The sequence below is a fragment of the Suncus etruscus genome, chromosome 1 (assembly GCF_024139225.1).
Source record: "Suncus etruscus isolate mSunEtr1 chromosome 1, mSunEtr1.pri.cur, whole genome shotgun sequence".
Classification (NCBI taxonomy): domain Eukaryota; kingdom Metazoa; phylum Chordata; class Mammalia; order Eulipotyphla; family Soricidae; genus Suncus; species Suncus etruscus.
Genome location: NC_064848.1, coordinates 198,046,954 through 198,071,088, shown reverse-complemented (window position 1 = coordinate 198,071,088; position 24,135 = coordinate 198,046,954). Strand labels below are relative to the sequence as shown.

General features: G+C 47.8%; 1 protein-coding gene across 1 annotated transcript in view; it reads left to right on the top strand.

The window, feature by feature from the left end:
* RGS9 (regulator of G protein signaling 9) overlaps positions 1 to 23,659 on the top strand; it is a 62,879-nt gene extending 39,220 nt beyond the window's left edge. Inside the window, 11 exon segments of the mRNA XM_049781734.1 lie at positions 263 to 324; positions 2,571 to 2,684; positions 5,368 to 5,483; positions 9,672 to 9,759; positions 13,369 to 13,507; positions 14,380 to 14,465; positions 15,174 to 15,291; positions 20,909 to 20,965; positions 20,967 to 21,337; positions 23,231 to 23,312; positions 23,315 to 23,659. Coding sequence (XP_049637691.1) covers positions 263 to 324; positions 2,571 to 2,684; positions 5,368 to 5,483; positions 9,672 to 9,759; positions 13,369 to 13,507; positions 14,380 to 14,465; positions 15,174 to 15,291; positions 20,909 to 20,965; positions 20,967 to 21,337; positions 23,231 to 23,312; positions 23,315 to 23,383 — 1,302 coding nt within the window. The 3' untranslated portion in view covers positions 23,384 to 23,659.
* The last annotated feature ends 476 nt before the right edge of the window (positions 23,660 to 24,135 follow it).

Genomic DNA, 24,135 nt, shown 5'->3' with positions numbered 1-24,135 from the left:
GTTCAGTGCTTTACAAAACCCGTCTTTTTCAGTTGATACTTTATCCCCAATGCACCAATAATGAGCTGCTCTAATTTAGAGGTCGAAGTCACCAGTCCGCTCTGGTGGGCCTGAGCCCCACTGATACTAATATAGTTGACTTGAGGGAGTGAAAATAGGGGTAGGGAGTTGATATCCAGCATTTAGTTCCAGGTCAAAGGCTTCCTTGTCAGGAATCCCTGCGGGCAGGTTTGGTGTGTGCTCACAGTCATGTCTTTTCCAGATCATGTATTACCAGCAGGCCCTGATGAGGTCTACAGTCAAGTCCTCTGTATCCCTGGGAGGGTAAGTGTCTGCTCTGTTAGTCTTGATGAGGTTTGAGCGCTAGAGGATAAGAAATGGGATATCTACCTTCAGATCAGCTTCATTTTCATGAACTGATTTCAGAGCTTGAAGGACTCAAGGGACAAACTCAGTCTTTCAGAGATGAGGTACCTCTTCTTCATCCATTGAATGTTTACAGACTTTCCCTTGGGCCAGGCTAGAGCAGAGTAGGTGAGGTTTGAGCCAAAGCTGGGGAACATGGGGTTCTTTATCTATCCTTTTTCTTGAAATCCATTAATAGGTAGATAGAAAGGTGGGAGGAGGTAGAGAAGTTCATAGACTAGGCCCCATATGTATCCAAAATTACCCTCATCCCTTTTCTTAGGGATATTGGGGATATTTTGCAAATTCAGCCACTGTGGAAGTGTATTGGGTGATGTTTGCAGGTTCAACACACTTTGGAATCTCTATTGGCAATCTCTGTTTAAATGTCCAGTTGGGAGCCTGAGGTGATGGCATAGGAGGGCAAACACTTGCCTGGCATGTGTCTGGCTCTGGCTTAAACTTTAGAACCACATATAAGTCCTCATCCATACCCCACTCTCCCTCAAGCAAGAACCACAGAACCACAGCCCCTGAGCTCTGCAGGACATGGCCCAAACCATGCCAACCCCCAGTGAAAATCAAATTCAGTTCAGATGATGTTGGATTTATGTTTGATGGATTAAACATTCAGACATAAAAGTGTCCAGCTCTTCATCCCATTTGTGTTATCTTTTGGAAGTGTGGGATATATTTTAGGATGCTCTTTCTGCCTTGGAGAATTTTGGGGGTCCCAGGTGAGGGCAGTTTCTTCAGCCTAAGAGTCTGGATGTGACCTCCGGAGACCTGAGAGACCTAGGAGTCTCCACTGTTGTTTGTGGGGGAGCCTCAGGAAAGGATCTTCTGATATTCTTCTATTCCTTCCCAAAGTCCTGGTTGGCAAAATTACTGGCAGCCCAAGAAGATGTGCCAGGCATCTTCCACGTTCTTCAATGTACCCGTGAGCCCTGATCCCAGAGGAGGTGGGACCTAGGGACATGTAGCCTCTCAACTGTGGGTGCCCACTGTACAGTGCTTGGCAATAAAGGAAAAACCTGATATTCCAGAAGCCCAATTTTACCCAAGAAGATGTTGGCAGACTTCCAAAGCTATTGGACTTGTCTTAGAGTTACTTGCCAAGTTTTTTTTGGGAAACCTCCCAAGTAGTATTCAGGGTGCCTGAGGGACACTCCTGGCCATACTTGACCATGCAGATGGGACAGTTCAATGCTCAGGCCAGGTGCTATGGTGTTGGGGTCACTAGGGCCACATATGAGGGTGCTAGTGGGAGAGTTAGGTGGCTCTGGAGGCTGAACTCGAGCTTTGTGCATACGAGTCATGTGCCTTTGACCACTGTGCTCACTCCATGGTCTCTAGAAATGTTTAGAAATGTCTCCTGTACCTACCTGTCACCATGCTTTGTTATTGTCAGGACTTGGCCTGTGGGCTGATTTTTTTTCACTCCCTTTCTGCTTTTCACTGTGAAGCTGTGATGGAAGGAGAAGAGGCTTTGGGGTGGTAGACAGCATCCTGGGGTGGTGGTAGTGGTTTAATTTGGTACAAAAGGCAAACCCAGTATGCAGGGCCATCTGCTTGGGGTGGGTTCTAGTCTGTAGCTGTCTTGTGGTGCTGTATATCTACACCATGGGTGTGTGGATTCCTTCTCCAGGTTCCCCAGCCACCTAGACCAGGAAGTGGGTGACTCAGAAGACTTCTTTGCAAAGATCAACTCATGTTTATGTTTGGGAGGGTGGTGTTCTCTATAGAAAAATGGGGCTCTGTGACCCGAACTAATCATGGTTCTGACAATGGGCCAGACTTTCAGTGAGTCCACAGCAAATTATGTTTCCTTTCATCAGGAAGACTTCGACACATAGACATGCCCAGCCCAACGATCTCTAGCCTCAGCATGATAAAACATTGCTTGAGCTTGAGTGAAGGGGGCAAAGGGGACTCACTAAGGGACAAGGGAGACACAGCATTTGACAAGGATTATGACAGAGCCTGGCACATCCCTCAGTTCACCTAAGAGAGCATAGAAGATGTTGGTCAATGGAGACAGAGGCCATGAGCATATATGTACTAAATGCTGCAGGAAATGGGTGCCAGGTTAGTCCATGACCTTGGCGTTGGTTTTGCTTCTTGGGTGTTGAAAATTCAGGAACCCATCTTCCCCTTTGTTCTAGGATAATCAAATACAGTGAACAGTTCTCGTCCAATGACGCCATCATGTCTGGCTGCCTTCCCAGCAACCCCTGGATAACAGACGACACCCAGTTCTGGGACCTCAATGCCAAATTGTATGTTTTCTATGAATTTCTTTTTGGTGGAGGGAGGAAGGGGTTTTTCTATATAAATTATTTGCTATGCAAATCATCGTTCCAAGGTTCTTCCTGTATTGGTAGAGCTAGGCCACCCTCTCCATAGTCCAGTCCATATGGTTTTCGTAACCCCAATAGGGAAACCCCATAACCTTTCAAAGAGATCCTGCTCTCCGTTCCTATCCCCTCATCTTTACTCTGCTCTCCAGTCTTGTGCAACTTCTCTCCGGCTGGCCCTCTGGATGTGCCTAATCCAGAAGTCTTGGACATATAGAACAGATGTGTCTTCTTTATGAGATTTTGGCCCCAATATTATGCTTGCTCATATTGCCACTGCTAGTAGAACTCAGACCTTTCTGTTGAGTGAGTGGTGGGTCTCACAGTAATGCTGGGTGCTATCAGGGCTCCCCAGGTTGCTCCAGAGGCCTTGTTGTGCCAAGCCTTGTGTGTCATGGTATATGCTCTGCTCTTAGAGCCATCTTCTGTTATAGTCCCCCAGTCTCTTTTGTTTATTTTTTGGTTTTGGTTGTACTCAGGGCTTACTCCTGGCTCTGTACTTAGGGATCACTCCTGGTAGGTTCGGGGGACCATATAGGTTGTTGGGGATTTAGCCTAGGTTGGCAGCATGTAAGGCAAACACCTTATCGGCTGTGCTTTTTCTCCCCAACCCCCCTTTTCATCCTATTTTGCGGGGGCTTTTTGCAGCTTTTGCTTACTGAGGCTCTGCTGCTCATTCTTACAATGCTGTTGCTACATGGGAAGTGGTGTGTGGGTGTGTGTTTGTGTTTCCATTTCTCCTGGAGCAGTACAGCTGGGTCAGATGGGGACAAATATTGTTTTGAAGAAGCAGACTGTCCTCTTGATAGGCCTTGCATATTGGCTGTCTGATGAGTATACAAGGAAGATCCTGGACTTGAGGACCTGAGACTTGCCTGGCCATGATGATTTCAGGGGTGTGACTTTCTAACGAAGATGTGTGGGCAGTGCGTGGTGTGAAGTGGAGGGTTGTCTTTCTTTTCTTTTTTTTTTTTTTTTTTTTTTTTGGTTTTTGTGTCACATCCGGCAGTGCTCAGGGGTACTCCTGGCTCTACGCTCAGAAATCGCCCCTGGCAGGCATGGGGGACCATATGGAATGCAGGGATTTGGTTTTTGGGCCATACCCGGCAATGCTCAGGGGTTACTCCTGGCTGTCTGCTCAGAAATAGCTCCTGGCAGGCACGGGGGACCATATGGGACACCGGGATTCGAACCAACCACCTTTGGTCCTGGATCGGCTGCTTGCAAGGCAAACACCGCTGTGCTATCTCTCCGGACCCGAGGGTTGTCTTTCTAGCACAGACTTGTGAGGGGGGATGCTCATGTTCATGGCCACTGTTACAGTTCTTAGGTTTCTTGCAAAGGTTCCCCAGCAGCCCTATGGTTCCTGGCTTTACTTGGCTATGGTTCTTAGATATTAAGTGTGAGTGTTCTTAGATATCTGTTAGAGTTCTTAGGTGTTCTGTGTTAGAGTTCTTAGATTTTTCTCTTAGGGTTCTTAAGTATTCTATGTTAGGGTTCTTAGATTTCTTCATTAAAGTTCTTAGATGTTAAATTTGAGGGTTCTTAGATATCTGTTAGGGTTCTTGGCTGTTCTGTGTGAGGGTTCTTAGATTTCTCTATTGGTGTTCTTAGGTGTTCTGTGTTAGGGTTCTTAGGTGTTTTGTATCAGGACTCTTAGATTTCTCTGTGAAAATTCTTAGATGCTAAGTGTTAGGGTTCTTAGGCATCTCTGTGAGAGTTCTTATATCTGTATTAGAGTTCCTTGGCATTTTCATTGCTTTGATGCTGTTGTTATGAAGGCTCACTTTGCTGAGCTAATGTGAATGAACTTTATTCACTCATTCTCTACTGCTGGCTTCTGGACTTGGAAATCTGGTTTCCCGAGGACTGTGTTAGCTTAAAAGGGTTCTAGGAGAGCAACTGATTCTTCTGGTCTTCTGGAATGCTAGGCCTCAGATTTGTTTGATGGGTCTACCTGAGATCAGGGTGACCTTTATAAACATGGAGATGGAAGGGGCATTAGAGAAAGCTCAATGTGTGTGTGTGTGTGTGTGTGTGTGTGTGTGTGTGTATGTGTGTATACATGTACTGTGATGATTGGTTTGACCTGGGGCACCTGGCATTCAGGGCTGTGGCACAACCTCTCTCACAAGTGCTGGTATGTTCCCTCAGGGATGGGGCAGGCAATTGGGGTGGCCACAACACCTGTCATCAGGATGTTCTGGAATGGAATTTTCTCTTGATTCAGGGTGGAGTGGGGTTCTCTTACCCTGAGGACTAAAAGTCAGGGAGGTAGGGCAATATCTTCCCATCTTTAGGAAAGCCAGAGTCTTAGTGTGTGGCCTCTGGAACTTGGCTGCTGTGTGTGTGTGTGTGTGTGTGTGTGTGTGTGTGTGTGTGTGTGTTTAGGGGGAAAGATGGTGTGGGTAGGAAGAATTTGGTGGAAGTCTGGGCTGTAGGTGGACTAGAAAGACTAATGGATATTACCTTAGTGAGGTAAACCTCTCACTACCGACCCCTCACTCATTCTCTGGTCTTTCCTGGCCAAACTTACATATTTCCACTCTGCTAGTCCTAGGTCCTGGCCAGTCCCTCATGCACTGACAAATCCTCCTCCTTGCAGGGTAGAAATCCCAACCAAGATGCGAGTAGAGCGATGGGCCTTCAACTTCAGTGAGTTGATCCGAGACCCTAAGGGCCGGCAGAGCTTCCAGTACTTTCTCAAGAAAGAGTTTAGTGGTGGGTCATTGCATTATCTCATAAAACGTTGTTTGCCTTTGTCTCTCAGTCCTCCCCTTCCCTCCCTTCTCTCCCTTTCCTTTTCCTCCCCTCCTTTCCTTCCTTTCTCCTCTCCTCTCCTTGCTTCTCTTTCCATCTTCTCTATTTTTTTTTATAGGAGCAAACCTGGAAGTACTCAGAGTTTAATTCTGGCTTTGCTCTCGGGGATCTCTCCTGGAAAGGCCCGGGGGCCCCTACAGGGTGCCAGGTATTAACTTGGGTCCAGCTGTATGTAAGATAAGGCCCCTACCCACTGTAATTTCTCTCCAGCTCCTTAGCCTGCTTTTCTTCAGCTCATGTTTTCTCTGCCATTTATCTGGGGGTTACTTTAAAACACATCTACCTGGATCCCATCCCGAGGTGCCCTTTAAATCGGATTTGGATGAAATCACTGGAGTTCTGCAAGCTTCTGAGGTCATGTAATCTGGTTATACCATGAAGGGCCTCCCCAGCTCTGCTCTGGCCTCCTTTCTCCAGCTGTCAGTGGAACTGGCAGAGATCCAGGGTCCTCACACATTAAAGCTTGTGTCCCAAGCCCCGTGCTTGAACGAGCAACTTCTGAAATATCCAACATTAAGAAGCAGCTAGGAAAACCAAAAACTCACGTAGGATCAGTTTTATGAGGCTGAGATTCAGAGGGCCTCGAGCTCCTTCACTGTAAGTTGGCTCCATGGGACAGATTAGCTGTTTGTTCAATGCAACACTTCACTTTACAATAGAGATTCCTGGAGATCCTTCTATCTAATCAAATCTAATGGTCTTCCCTGTAATAAAGCCCTGAACAGACCGGAAAGACAAGAGCTCTGAGCTAGGCCTCCCCCCACTCCCCCCCCCCCCACCCCCCCGGAAGCCACCAGTAAATGAGTGGGAGAGAGTGCCATCTAGTGGCATCATGGCAAATGGCACTGCCATTTATCTCACCCACGCCTGACTGAAAAGTTCCATTTAGAAAAACGTTTTTATATAATAGATCATATAAAAACACATAATATAGGGGATGGAGTGGCAACACAGTGGGTAGGGCATTTCCCTTGCATGTGGCCAATTCGGGTTCAGCCCCAGGCCTCCTTGTCTGGGTCTCTTAGTCTGCCAGTAGTGATTTCTGAGCTAGGAGTAAGTCCTGAGTGCTGCTGGATGTGGCCCCCAAACCAAAACAGAATAAAACAACAACAACAACAAATAATAATAATGATAGAACTGCTAGTGATCTCCTGAAGATTTATATATGAACAGGATGAATTGGTTTGAAATGTTTCTGACCAAGATAAAAATCACATGCCATGCAGTTTACTTTTTTCAAGTATACAGTTCAGGAACTTTATTCTTAAAGATGTGTGGCCATTATAGGACAATTTTACCACCTCAGAAAGAAAACCTTTAGTTCTCAGAGGTCACTGTAACCTTTCTTCCTCTGTGTTTTGCCCTTTCTGGCCTGCCCTGGGCGGCCATTAATGTGCTTTCTTCATAAACTAGTCTTTTCCAGATATCTCTGGGCACAAACCCAGACTGTGAAATCACCCTGCCACATGTTCTATTTCCAAACTCTGGTGAACAAGTTTGAAGCAGGGTACCCATGAAGAATTAATAAAACAAGCTAGTCAGGAGAGAATCATGGAGTCAGTTTGCTTCTAGCTTCATAGTCTCACTTCACCATGCCAAGCCAAACTGAAATCTCTTTTTATTCTACCAGTACAAATAACTAGGAGGAGGATGGTTCAGAAAGATCCAGGTGAGCTTTTTTTTTTTTTTTTTTTTTTTTGGTTTTTGGTTTTTGGATCACACCCGGCAGTGCTTAGGGGTTACTCCTGGCTGTATGCTCAGAAATAGCTCCTGGCAGGCACGGGGACCATATGGGACACCGGGATTTGAACCAACCACCTTAGGTCCTGGATCGGCTGCTTGCAAGGCAAACATTGCTGTGCTATCTCTTCAGGCCCCCAGGTGAACATTTTTAAGTCAAAGGACTTGGTGAAAAGAAAGAGGAGGTTGGGAAAATGTCTTTGTTTTGGGTGTACTCTAATAACAGACAACTATGTTTTTTACTTGAACATTTTCCATCATTTTTTCCATGCAATGGTCCTTTATGCTTTTTTAAAATTTAAAAAATTTTTGGTTTTCCTAGCACGGAGGGTACCTTTTGCTTATTCATTCACCCTTGGGGGACATCTGGTATCGTCCATCTATTGGATTTTGTGACAAATGGCTTGTTGTATTTCAATCCTATGCCATGGACCCTTCCTACTCATGGACAAGGCTTGTGCCCGGGCCTATTCATACCTGTGATCATACAGGCTGGAAGGGTCTGAAGTCCTGGTGGAAGAGGAAGGGCTGTGAAGGACTATGGGACAAAAGTTCTCAAGTTTATACAATGTGCAGCCTTTTCTGGTCTGAGAAACTTGGGAGCTTTCTAGGGAGCACTTTGTGGGGAGAGGCAGGGATAGGGATGTGCTTGTCCATCTAAGTACACCACAGCAGTCTGTTATCTGCACACACACACACACAAACACACACTGACCTTTGTAAACACACATGAACATAAATGTATGCACATGATGTGTGTATTCACAAATATACACTAACATACATACACATACCTGCAGATAGAAATTTTCTCAGTACTGATGTGACAATCTTATTATTATTTTCAAAGAAAATTTCACAGAGTGCATCTGTATCAAGTTTCACACCAGCCCTGAATACCATGGAGAGCTGGTCAGAGAACTGCAAGTAGTGAGAAAGGAAGGGTTAAGGGGACCTTAAATCTGTTCCCTCTCCCCTATTTCCTGGGCTGGGATTACCTTCCATGACTTTCCTTGGCAGCCAAGCCTCCCGTCTGCATTGTACTTGCCTGCCAGCCCCATTGGCTGAATATACCTGTGATGTCCTCCCAGGGATTCGGTTTGAATCTACACAGAGAAAGCAGAAGTTGTGTGGCCCCAGAAAGCTGGGGCTGTCTCCCAGGAGACTTAGCAGTGCAGTTTGCAAACTCCATCGAGTACCAGGGCAAGAAGAGTTCTGTGGGTGGGGCCAAGTCTCAATGTGTGTGTTCTGGGGGGTAGGAGCATGGAGCTTTCTGGGCTGCAGACCTCTAAGTCTTTTTGTTAGCTTGTTTATTTTATTTTATTTTATTTTATTTATTTTTTGGGGTCACACCCGGTGGCACTCAGGTTACTCCTGGCTTTGTGCTCAGAAATTGCTCCTGGCAGGCATGGGGTCCCAATTAGAATGCTGGGATATGAACCATCATCCTTCCTGGATTGGCTGAGTGCAAGGCAAACACCCTATCACTGTGCTATCTCTCTGGCCCTTTATTTTATTATTGCTTTTTTTTTTTTTTTTTTTTTGGTGGTGATGGTGGTGGGGAGTTTGGGGCCATACCTGATGGAGCTCAGGGATTACTCCTGGCTCTGTGCTCAGAAATCACTCCTGGCAAACTCTGCAGGCAATATGAGATGCTGGGGATCAAACCCAGGTCTGACCTAGGTCAGCCACATGGAAGGCAAATGCCCTACTGCAGCACTGTCACTCCAGCCCTGTATTTTTTTTTTTTATATTTTTTTGTTTTGTTTTTGGGTCACACCCAGCAGTGCTCAGGGGTTACTCCTGGCTCTATGCTCTGAAATTGCTTCTGGCAGGCTCAAAGGACCATATGAGATGCTGGAATTTGAACTACCATCCTTCTGCATGCAAGGCAAACACCCTGCCTCCATGCTATCTCTTTGGCCCATCTTTATTTATTTATTTATTTATTTATTTATTTATTTATTTTGCAGTGCTCAGGTCTTACTCCTAGTTCAGTACTTAGAAGTCACTCTTGGCAGACTCGGGATAATATAGGATGCCAGAGATCGAACCCGGGTCGGCCACATGCAAGACAAACGCCCTCCTTGCTGGGCTATCATCTGGCCCCCTTGGGTTTGTCTTGTTCCTTTCAAAGAATGTACCCGGTGCTAACACTCCCAGGACCAGAGAGGGATTGGGCGTAACCGTGTGACCAGGTTGGCTGTGAAATGTTGACATGGCTGCCAAGTTTACAGGAGAAATAGGGTCACTGCATCCGGAACAGGATCATGCCCAGCTCACCTGATCCCTTTTCTTGCCTCTCCTCTTTTGCTTCCTGCCTGTGGGGACCCGTGGCTTGCCGAGCAGGGGAGAACCTGGGGTTCTGGGAAGCCTGTGAGGATCTGAAGTACGGAGACCAATCCAAGGTCAAGGAGAAGGCGGAGGAGATTTACAAGTGAGCCAGGGTTGGGGTTGACGACTGGTTGCCATCCATTGCGTGTGCATGGGGAAGAGAAAGTGGGTTTCTTGTGGCAATGACAGGGCTGTTCCTCTAAGGGGGTTCCTCTAAGGGAAGCTTAGCTAGAGGAGTCCTGTGGCATCTCCTATGGCTCCCCATAGGTGAGTGCAAGTGTCTCAAGAGTTGTTGACTTCCTGTGCAAAGGGCTGGACAAAACCCCAGATATTGAGATGTGTGTTTGTATGTGTATGTGTGTGTTCATGTGCACATGTACATGCATGGAGAAAGAGAAAAGTGAGGGCCCAGAGTGATACCCTACTGGGTAGGGTGTTTGCCTTGAACATGGCCAATCCAGGTTCAATCCCCAGCATGCCATATGGTCTCTGAGCCAAGCATGATTCCTGAGTGCAGAACCAGTAGTAATCTCTGAGTGCTGCTGGTTGTGGCCCCCTCAAGAAAAATAAATATAGCACAGACAATAAAACACACTCCATGCATGCACCTGACCTGGGTTTGAACCCAGTACCACTTGACCTCCTGAGCATTGCCGGGTGGAGCTCTGCAGACTCCCTAACAGAGCCATGCTATCCCTGGTGGTCCCTGATGCCCCAAGACCAAGCAGAACTGCACCCCAATCATATGTATTGGACCTCTGCCCAATTGAACAAAATTTACCGAGTGCCCCTCACATGCTGCAACCCACCCAGAAATACTTGGGATGCCCCCAAAGAAGCAAAAAAGATTTCTTGATATGGGAAAGTAGGATTGCTGGCACCTTAGAGAAGTGAACGCCGGAAAACAGGAGACTCCACACATATGACTGCTAAGGGGGGGGCCCAGTTTGGATACAAACAGTCCATCTCTCACTTTCTCTTCCTGGCCCAAGCTTCCATTTGTTGCATATCCCTTACTGTGCTATTCACCCCCCAGGACCCACCATTTCTAATTTCCCTGGGCACAACACCCAGGTACATAGGGTTAGGCTGCTGGTGTGAGCAGAGAGCAGGGCCGAGGTCTGTGTTTCTCCTAGCTTGGGGCCTCCTGGTTAGCCTGGTTCATTCTCCTGATGGGTCTCCCTTCATTCTCACACTGACCTAAGTGCCTCTCATCTTTTTGTTAGTTTGTTTAATAATTTTTTTTTAAGGACCATGGCTAAATAAATGTCCGTAGTTGGGTTTCAGCCATTGAATGAACACCACCTTTCAGCAGTGCAACTTTCCTTACACTAATGTCCCCCATTTCCCTCCTCAATTGTCCCCTGCCTATCTTGAGGACAGGCATTTTATTTCTCTCACTATCATTGTCATGGTAGTTGTCAGTGCAGTTATTTCTCCAACTGCACTCATTCTTTGTGGCAAGCTTCATATCATGGGCTGGTCCTTCTGGCCCTCATCTCTATTATCTCTGGTTATTATTACCATTCTGTCTTTTATTATTTTTTATATCCCACAAATGAGTGAGACTATTCTCTGTGTATCTCTCTCCCTCTGATTTATTGTACTCAACATAATATTTTACATGTCTGTCCATGTATAGGAAAATTTCATGACTTCATTTCTCCTGATGGCTACATAGTATTCCATTGTGTAGATGTACCAAAGTTTCTTTAGTCGCTCATCTGTTGCTGGGCATCTGGGTTGTTTCCAGATTCTGGCTATTGCATAATGCTGCAATGAATATAGATGTGCAGAAGGCATTTTTGTATTGTGTTTTTGTGTTCCTAGGGTATATCCTAGGTGGTATAGCTGGATTGTATGGGAGCTCAATTTCCATTTTTTTTTTGAGGAATGTCCATATTGTTTTCCATAACGCTGGACTAGACAGCATTTCCACCAGCAGTGAATGAGAGTTCCTTTCTCAACATATTCCTACCAGCACTGATTGTTCTTATTGTTGTGATGTGGTGTGAAATAATACCACATTGTTGTTTTGATTTACATCTCCTTGATGATTAGTGCTGTGGAATATTTTTTCATGTGCCTTTTGGCCATATGTATTTCTTCTTTGAGAAGATGTCTATTGATTTCTTCTCCCCATTTTTTGATGGGGTTATATGTTTCTTTTCTTGTTAAATTCTTCAAGTACCTTGCATATCTTAGATATTAGCCCCTTTCAGATGGGTATGGGGTGAATAGTTTCTCCCATTCAGTGGGTGGGCCTAGTATCTTTATTCCCACTACTGAGAATTATTCCCAAAGCCTGGTTTGAGCTGGCTACAGCCCACATGTTGGGTTAAACTCTGGTCATATCAGCTGGGACCTCTCTTTTAAATGTGGATTATTGGGCGCTTACTGCATGCTTTCTTCTGCCCCCATTCCCCCAAGTTTTCAGAGCAGTGCTGGAAGAGAAGGATTTGCAGGCTCAATCCACAGGCTTAGGGGTGCCTGTGCTTTCTTAAAATTTCGCATCTCCCTCTCACAGAGTTCTTGTTCAGCAGATGTGAGAATAGGGGGTTAAGGGGTACAGGAAGATCCTGTGCCAGCTTTCCCTAGAATATTATACAGGTGGCCATATCCGACACACCCTGTCCTGATTCCATACATATGTGCACTTAACCCCATTTCCTGTGCTTTCCTATCACCCCCTTCACTGGACCCTCAAAATAGGTCCAACACCTGAATTCCAGACTCTGCAGGCTCAAAAGGTCAGTGGGAAAAGTCTCCTGTGAGCGTTTCCTTTCTCACTCCCCACCCACTTGGATGGGTGGGTGTGCTTAGGAAATATTCCTGCACCCCAAATTCATGGCACAGCTCCCAGATTCAGGAAATGGGGCTGAGCTCACATCCCCACAGAGCTCAAAAGCCAGCAGGGGATCCCCAATGCACCGGTTTGGGTGCTTCTCAACATGGCTCTAAGAGGATCCTGGTTTGCCAATAAATAGGGCAGGTAGTATTAAGTCAAAAACCAAATTATTTTCTTTTTGTTTTGCTTTTGTTTTTGGGTCACACCTGGCAGTGCTCAGGGGTTACTCCTGGCTCTATGCTCAGAAATCACTCCTGGCAGGCACGGGGTGGGGAGAGGGGATGCCGGGACTCAAACCACCATCCTGCATGCAAGGCAAACACCCTACTTCCATGCTATCTCTCTGACCCAAATTCTTTTCTTTATGCTGGGTGCTCTCGAGCAGTATTCAGGAGACTGGGGGTGGGGGGGGCTCCACCAAGGGTTCTTGGCCAACTAGGCTAGAATTTCAATGTGAGAGCCTGAAGATGCATGCTGAAGTTATCTGGACTTTCCCCCAATGGTGCTGGAATACAATAGGTGAAGCTTGGAGGGACTATGTGGTGTTGGAATTGTACCCACTCAGAAGACTAGATTAGACCCTCAGGGGGTGGAGTCATGCCTAATTCGACTGTGCTTCCTTTTCCTCCAACCCTTGGCTCTCTCTCCTGGAGGTCTGAACTTCCAAATAAAACATTCCCAATCCTGACCCAGTAAGACTATTTCTTGGCTTCTAGGATGTGGCTCGCACAATCATGGCCCCTTCATCCGGGGACCTGAGCCAGACCCACCCACTCATGTCCCTCCCAAGCAGCTGGGAACGTTCACGAGTGACTCAGTTTCACGTTTCTTTGGCTCATGTGTCGCCCCCACCCTCCAACGCAGGCTCTTCCTGGCCCCTGGAGCCCGGCGGTGGATCAACATTGATGGCAAGACCATGGACATCACGGTCAAGGGGCTGAGGCACCCCCACCGCTATGTGCTGGATGCAGCTCAGACTCACATCTATATGCTCATGAAGAAGGTAAGGGGGCTGAGCTGGGAACCCAGAAGCCCTTTCCCTTCCCTGCTCCCCGAAAAGCCTCCCAGACTCGAGAAAATGGTCTTAACCCTCCTCAAGCAAAAGCCATATCGAGGGGAGGTGGGGACTGGAGCGACAGCACAGTGGGCAGGGCATTTGCCTGGTATGTGGCCAACCCAGGTTCGATCCCTGGCATCCCATGTGGTCCCCTGAGCCTTTCAGGAGTGAGTTTTGAGCACAGAGCTAGGAGCAACCCCTGAGTACCACCGGGTGTGACCCCAAAACAAAACAAACAAAAGAGCACGTTAGGGGTCTTGGGTGAAGTAATCTGAAACCAGTAACACCATTATTTGACACCCCAATCCCTTCTTCCAAGGAGATAGAGTCACTTTTGGGGTGCAGGACTGGAGAACTCATAGTACATAGCTCCAGCTTTTTTTGGATCTCAGGCAAGGTCATTTGTCTCCTACCTGCTACTTTCAAGCCATCTGCCAACTGTGGTCCTGCTAGATATTTGGGAGGTTCCCCAGATTTCCCCAAAGCCTGGGAATCATAGCTGAGCACCACCACTTAATTTATTTTTGTATTTTTCTTTGGGGGGCCACAACCAGATGTGCTTACTCCTAGCTCTGCACTTAGAGCTTGGGGGACCATATAGGATGTTGGGGATTGAACTCAGGTCAACTGTATGCCAAGCATACACTTTCCCACTGTGTCCCAAGCCCTTACATCCATCAATATGTTCTTGTGCTCAGGGAAACTGATGCTGGTTACCTCTCCACCCTCCTGCGAGGGACGGCTTGAAAGCATCCAGGGAACCCACTTAATTAAACTCATTCCCTCCCTTAAGAACTGCTTTCCTCTCGCTCCCCCAGGACTCTTATGCTCGCTATTTAAAATCCCCCATCTATAAGGAGATGCTGGCCAAAGCCATTGAGCCCCAGGAAACCACGAAGAGAAGGTGAGTGCTATAGTGGTTGGGCCCCGCCAGACCATGCCAAGAAGCTAGTTCTCTGCCAGCAAAGACTGTTATTAGGATAGTCACTAAATGCCCGTGTAGGGGTGATGGTCTTAATGGAAACCCTTGTATCCCCAGAAGAATGCCTGCTCTATAAGCACTTGGGTGTTGCTTACTAATTGTGAGGGTTAACCTGCCCAATCATAATACTGATCATGAATGGAGGGTCTGGTTGGGTTTTGCCTGGTGGGTGCCCGTATCCCTCCTCCTACCTAGAGCCCCTTCTGGCCTCTATCCTGGGTCTGCCTTATTCCCTTCTCTCCTCACCTTCTGTGTCCAGTTCAGAACTCTAAGACAGGCCAGACCTGTGCTTTGTTTCCAGAGCCAACGCTTTATGACACAGAGGATCCTTAGCACAGACCCCCAACTCTCTTTGCTCCCTTCTTTTAGTACCTCTGGTGACAAGATGGCTCCTGAACCCTACGGAAGGCCTGGTGGTGGCCTCTCCTCCCCAATCTGATGGTGGTGGGCAAACATTTTTCCTTGCTCCCTGATGTTTGGGGGTAAAGAGAGCTGAGTTTCCCCCCACTCTGGGGTCCTCATACCAGCTTGTCAGAGACAAGGAGAGAGCAGGTCCTGACCTTGGCCCACTCCCCCACGTTATTCCACATGTCCACTGCCAACCGCTGCCCTGTCCTTTCTTCCTTCCAGCTCCAGTCTTCCATTCATGCGGCGCCACCTACGCTCCAGCCCGAGCCCCGTGGTCCTGCGGCAGCTGGAGGAGGAGGCCAGGGCCCGTGAGGCTGCCAACACCGTGGACATCACCCAGGTCATGAGCAAGCTGGACCGTAGGAGCCAGCTCCAGAGAGAGCTGCCTCCAAAATAAGGCTGCAGAGTCCTGGGGTTTGGGCAGGGCATGCTCCTTGATAGAGAGGGTGGGAAACATTCTAGAAGGTTCTATTGTCCCTATGTGCTGAACTCCTATCGCCCCACCTAGTCCTGCCAAGTGTCTCTTGTGGTTGTGGGGTTTTCTTGTCATTAGAACTGGATTCTGTGCTCCCACTAGATCTTTGGAAGGTTCAGGAGATTCCCTCAAGCCTACTTCTTTCAGGACCTTTTGTTTCCTGTAGCTGTATCCTCATCTTTCCTATGGAAACTTCAGGTCTAAACCCTTAGGGGAATCCCTCCCTGAAGTGGGGTTCTAGGCTCCCATATAGATACATGAAGAGACACATGTTCACACTTTTTCTCTTGAGCTGTTCCTTAGTGCCTGGTGCCACCTTGTAGTCCCCCCATCCCTCCTCATACTTGGGGTGTGCGGAGGACTCATGGCAGTGACTTTCAGGGATGATGACATGACCTTCTGAAGATCCCCTTTCTGGGTGATACTGGCAAGCTTAGTAGCCAGGGGAACAATCTGGAACATTCTAGAATGTTCTATAATATTCTTACATCATTGGTCTTCCCCCTCCAGCTTGTCTGGCCCTATGGTCAGGGGTACAGGGAGGTGAGTTTCTGCTCTGACCTTGAGACCATGCAGGGAGTTCTAGGAGTCTGGTCTGCCCTGGACATGACTTACCAAAGCCAGGAAGACAAGAAGCCAGGGAACAGGCATTCCCCTTTGCACAGGAAGATGACCCCCTTCTTTTGACAAGCTCACTGAGCACCTTATGGGCACTGGGGAATCAAACAGATATGTCCCTTCCCAATAGAGTGGACACAACTCTCTTAGGCTGTTGCTGCAGTATGGTCAGGCCTTGTTGCTCATGCCAGTAGCATCATCCCTGGTGAGTCTATTTACCTGGATGAACTAACATTAGTGCCCGGAGCTGGGACAAGTGGAATGAAGTCTCAGGATCCCTCTGGCTATGTGTGGGCTATATGAGGGTTCAGTATGGGAACTCAGCTTTCGGGGATCACCTCCTACATGCCAGGCATGTGCTCCGACTCCTAAAGATGCACCCCTGACCCCCAGGTTCAGTTGTTGAGATGTATCTGGGACTCTGCTTTCAGCTCGATTTTTTTGTTTAAAGCCAGTTGCAAATGCAGCCTGGAATGGAGGGATCAGGTTAGAGATACTCTCTTTAGAGAGAGAATTTAAGCCTGAGGATGAAAGGCCAGGAGAGAGGGAGAGGAAAAGAACTGCGAGTCTCGGGCCCGGAGAGATAGCACAGTGGCGTTTGCCTTGCAAGCAGCCGATCCAGGAACAAAGGTGGTTGGTTCGAATTCCGGTGTCCCATAGGGTCCCCCATGTCTGCCAGGAGCTATTTCTGAGCAGACAGCCAAGGAGTAACCCCTGAGCAATGCCGGGTGTGGCCCCCCCCCCCCCCAAAAAAAAGAACTGGGAGTCTCATAGCAATCCGCAGCACCCCAAAGTTCTGGCCCAACAGTTGCAAGAGGAAGATGGGGCAGATTAGAAGACAGAGGAGCTGAGGAGAAGGGAGAGTTGGACACACAGAAACTGGGCTAGGTGAGGTCTTTGGGACTTTCTGGAACCTTTTCAGGACTTCATGTCTATTTTTCCTATCAGCAAAGGGGTCCCATTATGTCCCCATTTCCCTAGTCACAGGCTGCCTTGTGTTCTATGAGCTACCAGAAAAAAAGCTTGGATGATCACTCTTGAAGCATACGGTAGTCCTATAGAGGGCAGGGTATTCCTCTGCAAGGAATCCTTGTCAATAGACTCTCACTCACTTTTACAGCCTAATAACCAAGGCCTGAAAAGTTCTGCATACTTTACAACAGTTGGACAGATGGATGGATGAACTGATGGATGAGTGAATTAAGGAATGAGTGAACGGAGAAACTCTGGGGTTTGAAGCAATCCCCATGGGTTCTGGCTCTGTTTCTGCAACTCACCCCGTGGGCTGGAGCCTGTCACTTAACTTCTCTGCTTTCCCGTTTGTGGCTTGAGGGACTGAGACCAAAGCCATGATTCTCAAATCAGATTTTAACTCCGAGGGAATCAGCATCTTTCCCCCTTCCTCCACATCCTCCACCCCCCCCCCTTTTTTTTTTTTTGAAGATCTGGGATGGGAGGAATATTAGGTAATTAAACAGATTTCACACTCAAAGAATCAGACATTAGCTGATGCATTCAAATGTGAAATGTCCATGAATGTTTTAAGATAAAATGGAGACATCAAAGCCATTTCATGCTTGGCGGCGGCAGGCCTAGGCTTTGCCCTCAAACTCCGGAGAGAGAGCAAGTGTTTATCCGGCTCTCCCGCTGTGTGGCCTACTTTTGTGGGAAAGTTGAAGAAGCGTGAAACCAGGGAGTTATTCTGCCTCCTCCTCTCGCCGTCAGAGCTGAGTCCTGATGAGCAAGATAGCAGCGGGGATAGCTACGGTCCTTTAACGTACAATAGTGCTTATTCAGGTAGTTTTACAAACTTCTTTAACTCCTTATATTATCCTCTCTAAGGCCAGAAACTCCATTTCCTTCCTTCCTTCCTTCCTTCCTTCCTTCCTTCCTTCCTTCCTTCCTTCCTTCCTTCCTTCCTTCCTTCCTTCCTTCCTTCCTTCCTTCCCTCCCTCCCTCCCTCCTTCCCTCCTTCCTTCCTTCCTTCCTTCCTACCTTCCTTCCTTCCTTCCTTCCTTCCTTCCTTCCTTCCTTCCTTCCTTCCTTCCTTTTTCTCTTCCTTCTTTTTTCTTTCTTTCTTTCTTTCTTTCTTTCTTTCTTTCTTTCTTTCTTTCTTTCTTTCTTTCTTTCTTTCTTTCTTTCTTTCTTTCTTTCTTTCTTTCTTTCTTTCTTTTCTTTTTTTCTCCTTCCTTTCCTTTTCTCTCTCCTTTCTTTCTTTCCTTTCTTTTTCTCTCTTTCTCTTTCTTTTTCTCTCTTTCTCTTTCTTTTCCTCTCTTTCTTTCTTTCTCTCTTTTCTTTCTTTCTCTTTCTTTCTTTCTTTCTTTCTTTCTTTCTTTCTTTCTTTCTTTCTTTCTTTCTTTCTTTCTTTCTTTCTTTCTTTCTTTCTTTCTTTCTTTCTTTCTTTCTTTCTTTCTTTCTTTCTTTCTTTCTTTCTTTCTTTCTTCTTTCTTTCTTTCTTTCTTTCTTTCTTTCTTTTCTTTCTTTTCTTTCTTTTTGGTTTTTGGGTCACACCCAGCAGTGCTCAGGGATTACTCCTGGCTCTATGCTCAGAAATCAATCCTGGCAGGCTTGGGGGACCATATGGGAAGCTGGGATTCAAACCACCATCCTTCTGCATGCAAGGCAAATGCCCCACCTCCATGCTGTCTCTCCGGCCCCCTGGAGACACCTTTCTACCAATCACATGGGTATTGATTGATCCATGAAGCCTATTGTACTCATCTGCTTGGTGGCAGTGCTCAGGAAAGGGAGAGTGGGAAGGTCCTGGAGGAGGGAACTGTGAACTCCTCATCCTGCACGTGAACCCAAATGTTAGACCCTACCTTTCTGCTCCCCACTGTGTCTGGTGCTTTGCCCGTGACCATCATCTCATGTCTGTGTTTTTGTTTCATTTAATGCTGTTCTTCTCTTTTCTTGGCCCTTCTGCAGAATAAAGACCAAACCAAGCTCGTTGTCACCGTGTCTCTGTCGTGTCTCATTTCTTTGCCATGTGTCATGCATGCCACTGCTTTGCTTCCTCACACCAGTGGTCGGTATGCTGCCCCCCCCAAGGGCCTTGAGGGAGGGGGAAGCAGACATATTGCATAGAGGCTCTGGGGCCCATTAGGCTAGTGGTGGATGTTTGCCCACAAGCAAGACTTTTCTCAGGCCAGGTAAGTGAAGCACCTCTCTCATGATTCTGGGATTCATCCCAGAGAAGGGAAGATGCTAGAATGGGGATATAGGGGAGAAGAGAATCAGAGAGCAGGAGGGCTCAGGATGGTTAGAGGGGTGTAAGGTTTTGATTGTGATCTCATTGTTTGTGTGATTTTGGTCAAGGTGCCATGCCTCCATGGCCCTCGATTGGTCTCTCAAGAGGGAACTAGAACAGGAATTTCTCTCAGATACTAAGGAGCATTGAAGTTCATGAATTGTGGGGGGTATGTGTTCTTGGTCAGTTTGTTAAGGGAGAAGAATGTCTCTCTTCACAAACTATATTTTCTACCTTAGTTGTTTTAGTCCACTCTCTAGAACCCCAAGTCCTAGCTGAATCCTGCAGGCAATGGGATGGAAGCATTGATCAGAGAATGAAGGGCTTTTGGGTAATTCAGACATGACACCATCATCCTTCTTGGTCACTCTTGCAAGTCCCTGGCCTTGTCTTGAGTCTGTATAAATAACCATTGAGGTGCTTCCAATGGCCAAGGTAAAATTTGGCTGGAGGGAGGAGCCCTGCTCATTGGCCCACATTCAAAATGTCTCCACACTATTCCTGGATCGTTTCCTGGGAGCAATCTGCTTCCCAGCTTCAAGCTGTGGAGAGCACCCAGCTCCTCACTGTAGGACCAAGTGTCTCATGATTGTCTTGACTTGCTTTCAACTTCTAAACGCTCCCTAAATTACAGCTCCTTATCTTCCAAATGGATGCTGGAGAATTTCTCCCTCCATGAGTCCCTAACATTATTTTGCAATCTTGCCTTGGATCTCGGATATGTAGACTCTGATTGTAGGGTCTGTCTGATGGGATCGGGCTCAGCCACTTTTCCAGGAGGTCCTCCTTTGCTCTGTTCTTGCGGGTGGCCGTGGCTGTGTTCTTGAGGTCTATGGAGGACATGAAGGAAGAAAAGACCTATCAGGCCACCCCAGATTATGCTGTGAGTCCTGACTTTGGTTCAACTCCTGCCCCAGTGCTCCAGAGGCCACAGGGAAGGAAGGTGGATTGGAACAGGGGAAGCTCCATATGTTGCCTTACCTCAGTGTTCAGCTCATTTCTCGGCACCTCCAGGCCCACATCTGGCCCATGCACGACACGAGGTGGCACTGGCAGGGCTTGGCCATCTCGAGGTCAGCCCTGGTCAGTTTGGATACAGTTGGATCTGGGTCTCCAGGGGACCTCCTGCCGCATCTCGGTCCCATGCAAAAGTGTTGGGAGGCTGAGGCTGGGCAGGGGCCTCTGGAGGGATGAATGTTGGGGAGATAGGTGGTATATTCTGCCACCCCAGCATTCTGGGTCTGCAAGCAGGTCCAGGGGTCTCAAACTCAATTTACCTGGGGGCCGCAGGAGGCAAAGTCGGGATGACCCTTGAGTGCAAAGTCAGTAGTAAGCTTTGAACATTGGGGGGTGTGACCCAAACAACTAAAACAAAACAAAACAAAACAAAAAAAGATTCCTCTAGGGCAGGGCCACAAAATGTTGTACGGAGGGCCTCAAACGGCCCGTGGGCCGCAAGTTTGAGACCCCTGTCTCGATTGTGACCATGTCCAAGACTGGGGTGCAGATGGCCTCTGAGCACTGAGTGATGCAGAGAATTTGGGCAGCCTCTTGGGTGGGGGGGGCGTTATTGAGGTGCCCAGCCCCCTCACACCCGTTCTCTCCTCTCTGCAGCCCGGCCAGCACACGGCACCCAGTCCCCATTTGACGGTATACACGGGCACCTGCGTGCCCCCCCTCGCCTTCTCCACTCTCCCCTTCCTGCCGATCCCCGAGGAGGCCCTTCCCCTCGCCCGCGCGTTTCATCCGGAGGCCTAGCAGCACTGTGTGTCCATCGCCCATCCGGGCAGCCTTGGAGGATTCGGAGCAGAAGGGAGAGGCCAGTGAGGGCAGCGACATCCCCGTGGGAGGCCCCCGAGCTCGGGGCCCCTCCAAGGCCCGTGTGGCTCTGAGCTTCAGCCGGTTTCTGAGGCGAGGCTGCTTGTCCTCACCCGTCTTTGCAAGGCTCTCGCCCAAGTGCCCAGCTGTGTCCCACGGAAAGGTGCAGCCCCTGGGGGAAGTGGGTCAGCAGCTTCCGAGGCTGAAGTCCAGGAGAGTGCCCAAGTAAGAGACAGAGCATGCCAGGGTGGTGTGCACGGTGGGGGCCTGCATGTGTGTCTTGTACATGGGATAGGTACACAGGTGTGGTGTGCATGCGTGTCTCATGTGCATATCAGTCTACAGTGTGCATGTGAGTCTGGCATGTACATGCGTTTCTGGTGTGTGTACCTGAAGAATCCTTCTGCAGTAGTTTCTGGAAAAGAAGAGGGTGCAAATCTGCTCTGCCAAGAAGTGGCGTCTCATTTTGGTAGGGCTGCAAGTTTGACTCTGACACCTCTGGGCCCTGAAGTATAGCTTTCTGGGTTCCCAACAACGGCTCCAAGAGATGCTGGGTGACTGCCAAACCAAAGGCAGAAACACAAGTTGTAGACAAGGCTAGAAAGAAACACTCCCACCTTTATTTGGGTTCAGGGAAGACAGTGGGAGGAAGTCTTTACCCTGGTACCACTTTGTTTCTTCCGGGTTTTGGCTCACCCTTGTTGCATTAAATAATTAACGATGGATCTGGATGGAGGTGGATGGATGGAGGGATTTTTCTCTGCCATCCCAGGCCACGTGGCTCCACAACCCCCATCCAGCTGGCGGGTCCCAGGTTTAGGTGACCGGCGGAATCAGACTCATCCAGAGACAGGCATCAGGAAGCATCAGCTTTATTCATGCCCTATCCACCACATGTGTGGCCTATATCATAACCTTTTAAGCATTCAGTCATTCTTAGCTAGCCCTGCATCTTAACTCCATCTTCCCTTTAACCTCCATGCTGGTCAAAGTCCAAAAGAGCAGGGGGGGGGGGCAATATCCCCTGGGTCAAAGGCTTTATCTACCTTTTCCAAGACCCCTCCCAGGAATGGGCGGGGTCTTGCAGGTAAGATCAAGTTACCTAGGGAGAATGGAGATTTGAGGCTTCACACCCTGTCTTTTTTGTTTGTTTGTTTGTTTGTTTGTTTTTTTGGGGGGGTCACACCCAGCAGTATCAGGGGTCACTCCTGGCTATGAGCTCAGAAATTGCTTGTGGCAGGCTCAGGGGACCATATGGGATGCCGAATTCGAACCACCATCCTTCTAAATGCAAGGCAAATGCCCTACCTCCATGCTATCTCTCCGGCCCCATTACCCTGTCTTAAGAAGGAAGGTGTCTGCTGAGGTCCAAGGTTTCTATGGGTACCTGAGTATATGATTTCTGCTATGCAATATTTTTGAGGAACAGCTGGGCACAAAATGTATAACACCTCCGTGCCTGTTTCTGTCAGGGGAAAGAAAGTGTGAGTCAGAATCCAGATATGTCTCTTTTTTTTGGTTTTTGGGCCACACCTGGCAGTGCTCAGGGATTACTCCTGGCTGTCTGCTCAGAAATAGCTCCTGACAGGCACCGGGGACCATATGGGACACCGGGATTTGAACCAACCACCTTTGGTCCTGGATCAGCTGCTTGCAAGGCAAACACCGCTGTGCTATCTCTCCAGGCCCAGAATCCAGATATGTCTATTGATTTTTCCCAACCAGCTATAGTGAGGGCCACGCCTAGCTTTGCAGCCACTATCAAACCTCTTATGTGGGCAAGGGACTTGTGAAAGACTCTATTTTGGGGGGAGTGTTACACCATCAGTTTAAAGGGGTTGAGGATAAAGTGCTGGAAAGTTGTCCAGGAATTTTCTGAACTCATCAAAACCCACAAAATTCCAAGCCTTTTGGTCATGAAATAAACTCATTTTTCTGAATGCCCTCAAAACACAATTAACTTCAAGTCTCCATCAATAAAATGGAGCTATGTGTTGATGGCTGAGACCCCCAGCTTTTAGCAAGTGCAACTGCATAACTCTGTATGGGGGTCAGGGGAAAGTGAGGGTTTTCTGCCCCTCTTACTCTCATCCTACTTGCTTTCCTTTGTGCCTGAAGCTTTTTCCAGATAAAAATGGATGTGCCTATGGACAGCGGGACATGTCTGGTGGACTCAGAAGACACTGGCACAGGAGAATCAGGGGGACCAGGCCATGGAGAAGGAGGGTCATCTGCCCCTGGGAGAGCCTGGCAGAGGGAAAAGTAGGTTGAGCCAGGAGCCTTACACAGGAAGTTGCTCCTGGCAGACTCTGCTGCATGGGGCCATAGGATATGCTTGCTCTCAAACCAAAGTGCATTAAGATTCTTTTTGGGGGGCCAGAGAAACAAGATGAGATGGATTATGGGGAAGAATGGTCCTGTTGAGCTCCCAACCCTTCCCTTGTTGGCCTCCCCTTCCTTGGGCAGAAGAAAGGCATGTGAACCAGAAGACTTGACTTGCTGCCTTAAAAACCAATAAAAGGTTAACTTCTAAAAGTCTCTTGAAAAGGAATAGGAGTGTGTCTGCTTTTATTGATGATTTTTGAGCTATTATACATAAATTAAATTGAGGACTTCTTTTCTGGATGATGAGACACGGAATCACTTTCAATAACTACCTTCAATACCAAATTGGTTTGTGTATATAAGTTTCTGGCCAAGATGAGGACAAGGCATGCTCCATGGTGCTGCATCATGTAGGAGGCAGAGATGGAGAAAAACATCCTTCCAGAAGACCAAGTATGAGATTCAGATTAAACAAGAAGCAGGTGACAACCTGGGAATTCCTAAAGGATAAAATTAGAGAGTTAGGCAAGGGGGCCTCTGAGGGGAGGATGTGGCATCTCATGGGGAAGGAGACCTCAGCAGCAAGAGTCTCAGTGGCAGCTGCAAGTGGACTTTAGAAAGACTTTGAGGTGTTCAAAGTCTTTTTGTTTGTTTGCTTGTTTTTTTCGGGCCACACCCATTTGATGCTCAGGGATTAA